The sequence below is a fragment of the Pantherophis guttatus genome, chromosome 4, assembly GCF_059756535.1.
Source record: "Pantherophis guttatus breed Tessera chromosome 4, ASM5975653v1, whole genome shotgun sequence".
Classification (NCBI taxonomy): Eukaryota; Metazoa; Chordata; class Lepidosauria; order Squamata; family Colubridae; genus Pantherophis; species Pantherophis guttatus.
In genome coordinates, this window is record NC_142066.1 from 40,445,015 (window position 1) to 40,448,597 (window position 3,583).

At 44.3% G+C, this 3,583-nt stretch overlaps 1 protein-coding gene across 1 annotated transcript; it reads left to right on the top strand.

Annotated features, from left to right (window-relative positions):
• The first annotated feature begins 240 nt into the window (after window positions 1-240).
• On the top strand, window positions 241-1,217 carry LOC148114057 (vomeronasal type-2 receptor 26-like). The gene has a single exon (XM_087894524.1). It carries the CDS (start codon window positions 321-323, stop codon window positions 1,215-1,217), a length of 897 nt encoding a protein of 298 aa, XP_087750650.1. The 5' UTR covers window positions 241-320.
• Window positions 1,218-3,583: the final 2,366 nt, after the last annotated feature.

Genomic DNA, 3,583 nt, shown 5'->3' on the forward strand with positions numbered 1-3,583 from the left:
CTAGAAAGGAAGCGTAACAGAGCTCAGAGTAGATGGTTTGAAACAAAATGTCCCTTGAACTGAAGCCTAGACTTCTTTTTCCTAGAAGACATTGCTTCTCATATGCAGCAAGAAAACATGTGTGTGTGTGTGTGTGTGTGTGGATGCTTCCCCAATGGGGGAAAGGAGGTGTTGGATGGTGGTTGCACATTCCTACCTATGTGGAATAGTAGCCTAATTTTCTGCTGTAAAGCCTGGTTGTGTGGATGATTCCAGAATTTTCCATAAATACATTGTAAATCAGCTTAGTCTACTTTGCTTTGCACCTCTTCTTTCTAGACATGGATGTATGTACCATGTGTCCAGAAGATCACTATCCAAACAAGAATAAATCTCATTGTATTCCGAAGACAATCAACTACCTCTCATTGAAAGAACCTCTGGGGATAAGCTTAGCTTTTTTTGCTGTTTTATTTTCTCTGCTCACAGTCCAGGTCCTGGTCATCTTCATTAAGCATCAGGACACACCAATTGTCCGTGCCAACAACCGGGATCTCACCTACGGTCTCCTCTTCTCCCTCTTGCTCTGCTTTCTCTGCTCCTTCCTTTTCCTCAGCCCACCCAGAAAAGTGACCTGTCTCCTCCGACAAGTGGCTTTTGGATCCATTTTCACCATAACTGTTTCCTGCATCTTGGCCAAAACCATCACTGTGGTTCTTGCCTTCATGGCCACCAAACCAGGATCCAGAATGAGGAAATGGATGGGCAAGAGATTGGCCATTTCCATTGTGTTTTATTGTTCTCTTTTCCAAATAGGCCTTTGTGTTTTATGGTTGGGAATCTCTCCACCCTTCCCGAATGAAGACACACATTCCATTTTTGGAGAAATAATACTTGAATGTAACGAAGGATCAGCCACCATGCTTTACTGTGTGTTAGGTTACATGGGCTTTCTAGCTACAATCAGCTTTGTTGTAGCCTTTTTAGCTAGGAAACTGCCTGACAGTTTTAATGAGGCCAAATTCATCACCTTCAGCATGTTGGTCTTTTGTAGTGTTTGGGTATCATTCGTTCCCGTCTATTTAAGCACAAAAGGAAAATACACAGTCGCTGTGGAGATCTTCTCCATCTTGGCCTCCAGTGCTGGTTTACTCTGCTCCATCTTTGGCTCCAAGTGTTACATTATATTATTCAGACCCAATCTAAACAATAAGGAGCAACTAATAAAGCGGAAATGATGATCTAGTATCTTATTTTTTTCCCAAATGACCTCCAGCTGCAGAACATGAATTGTGGTTTGTGTATGTGAGCACTTTGGCCAAACTGTCCTGTATCCAAAGCAGGCTTTTTCACACAGACTGTATCAGAGGTGGGTTTCAGCAGGTTCTGACCAGTTCTGGGGAATTGGGAGCAGAAATTTTGAGTAGTTTGGAGAACCAGAAAATACCATCTCTGACTGGCCCTGCCCCCATCCATTCTCTGCCTCTCGAGTCCCAGCTGATTGGGAGGAAATCAGGATTTTGCAGTAACCTTCCCTTGTTGTGGGGAGGTAATGGAGATTTTACAGTATCCTTCCCCTGCCACGCCCACCAAGCCATGCCATGCCCACCAAGCCTCACCCACAGAACTGGTAGTAAAAAATTTTGAAACCCACCACTGGACTGTATCAAAGGTTCCACAAATTAGTGAGCTTTAGTATTCTCACTGAATCCTGGTGAAGTTTGTGCTGATTTATTCTGCCAAGATTCGGGGTTGAATTCATTTCAGAAGTTCAGATGTCATTGTATGACTATCCTTGAAAATGGTATATGTATAGCTTGACAATGTATAGCTTGACCTACGAAACATATAGCTGTTTAGTATGTATGGATCTGTAGGTATTACAGCATACTAATCTCACTGTGGTGTACTCTTAGTAACTTTTACTCTATGCATCAATGGCATCCAACAGTGCATCATTTCTGCCTACATTCTGACATTATAGTTTACCAATGGGATAGCTAAGAGTGCAGTGTCCTCCATCATCCTCTTGCAGTTGGTTTAGCTAGTGACATAAAAGGCATCTAACAGTGATGAGTGAGAACTATAGCTCTACCCTAAATGTTCAGAGAAAATACAGAGAGGTTAATTGCAGACTAACCTCCTCTTCCTCCCTCTGGAGGTCCCTGTGGTTTATGGGATCATGGAACTGTTTAACCAACCTATCTGCCTTTACACCCCAGCTTTTGACCCATGTAGCTTCAGAGAGTGGATATCCTTCCACTGTACTAGGTATTGTAATTGACCCCTATGCAATCTAGAATCCAAGATCTCTTATACCTGATAATGTGTCTCCCCCTCCACCACAATTGGTTTTGGGACTGCTTGATCTACCGGCCTGATCTAGGAGCCTACTGCTGGCTTTTACAAGCTACTGTGAAAAACCGGATGTACTTTCCTTAGCAAGCAGGGGAGTTTAAGTTGTGCTGTAATAGGCCCTTCCAGCTGGTCTGCCATTTGCTGGAGTAACCCAGGGGGTCTTCCTGGCTCCAGAAGTGGCACAGCTCTTTACATAATTTTCATGGCTCCACAAGTGGCACAGCTCTTTACATAATCCTCTTTGTTCTTCTTCATCCATGACCACCAGAACTGCCTTCTGGCCAAATGCAGGGTCTTCAGGTAGCCAAAGTGCCCTGCCTGTTTAGAATTGTGGCTCTTTGTTGTCATTATATCATGGTCTGTTGGCAGTTCATCCTTTAGCTTTTGGGTCATTCCCCCTCTGTTTTAGGCTCCCCGTCACCTGGCTTGGCCCCTGGTCATGATTTGTGAAGCTGGTTGGGAGGGGAGAATCATGGCATGGACATTGGCATGTCCATGGAACATGTCCATTGGCATGTCCATGGAATCATGGCATGTCATTTAGTGTAGAACTGTGGTTTTCTGGACAGGGTGTCTGCCAAGAGATTCTTCCCCCCAGGGATGTATTTAAATTCAAAGTTAAAATGCTTAAAGTACTGCACCAAGGGAACCTGCTTCAGGGAGAGTTTTCTTGTGGTTTTTAACACTTCTAGGTTCTTATGATCAGTCCATACCTCAAACAGCACTTGGCTATCCTCAAGGAAGTGCTTCCAGGTCAGTAGGGCCCATCGGACTACATAAGCTTTCTTCTCCCATACCACCCACCTCCTTTCAGTTTCTATGACACATGGGTGTAAGTTGCTGTCTATGTTTTTTTGTAGGAGGATTGCAGCGACTGCTATATCTCTGGCATCGGCTTGGTCTACGAAAGGTTGTTCGGGACCAGAGTGTTTGAGGATGGGCTCCTCAGCGAACAGCTTTTTTAATGCTCTGAATGCCTGCTGACACTCTAAGGTCCAGTTTAGAGGCTGTCTGGGCCATGGTTTCTGAGCCCACCCCAGTCTTTAAAAGTTTGGTGATGAGTAGGGTGATTTCAGCAAAAGAGGGGATGAATTTCCTGTAGAAGTTGGCAAACCCCAGGAAGCTCTGGAGTTGTTTTCACGTGCAAGGAGGTTGTCAGTCTAAAAGCACTTTAACCTTCACCAGGTCCATTTCCACACCCTTTCTTGACTAGCCTAGGTAGTATGGTAAGTATGAAATCCGCATT

Coding starts and splice junctions, on each gene's coding strand:
- LOC148114057 (XM_087894524.1), top strand. CDS start 321: ATGGATGTATGTACCATGTGTCCAGAAGATCACTATCCAAACAAGAAT.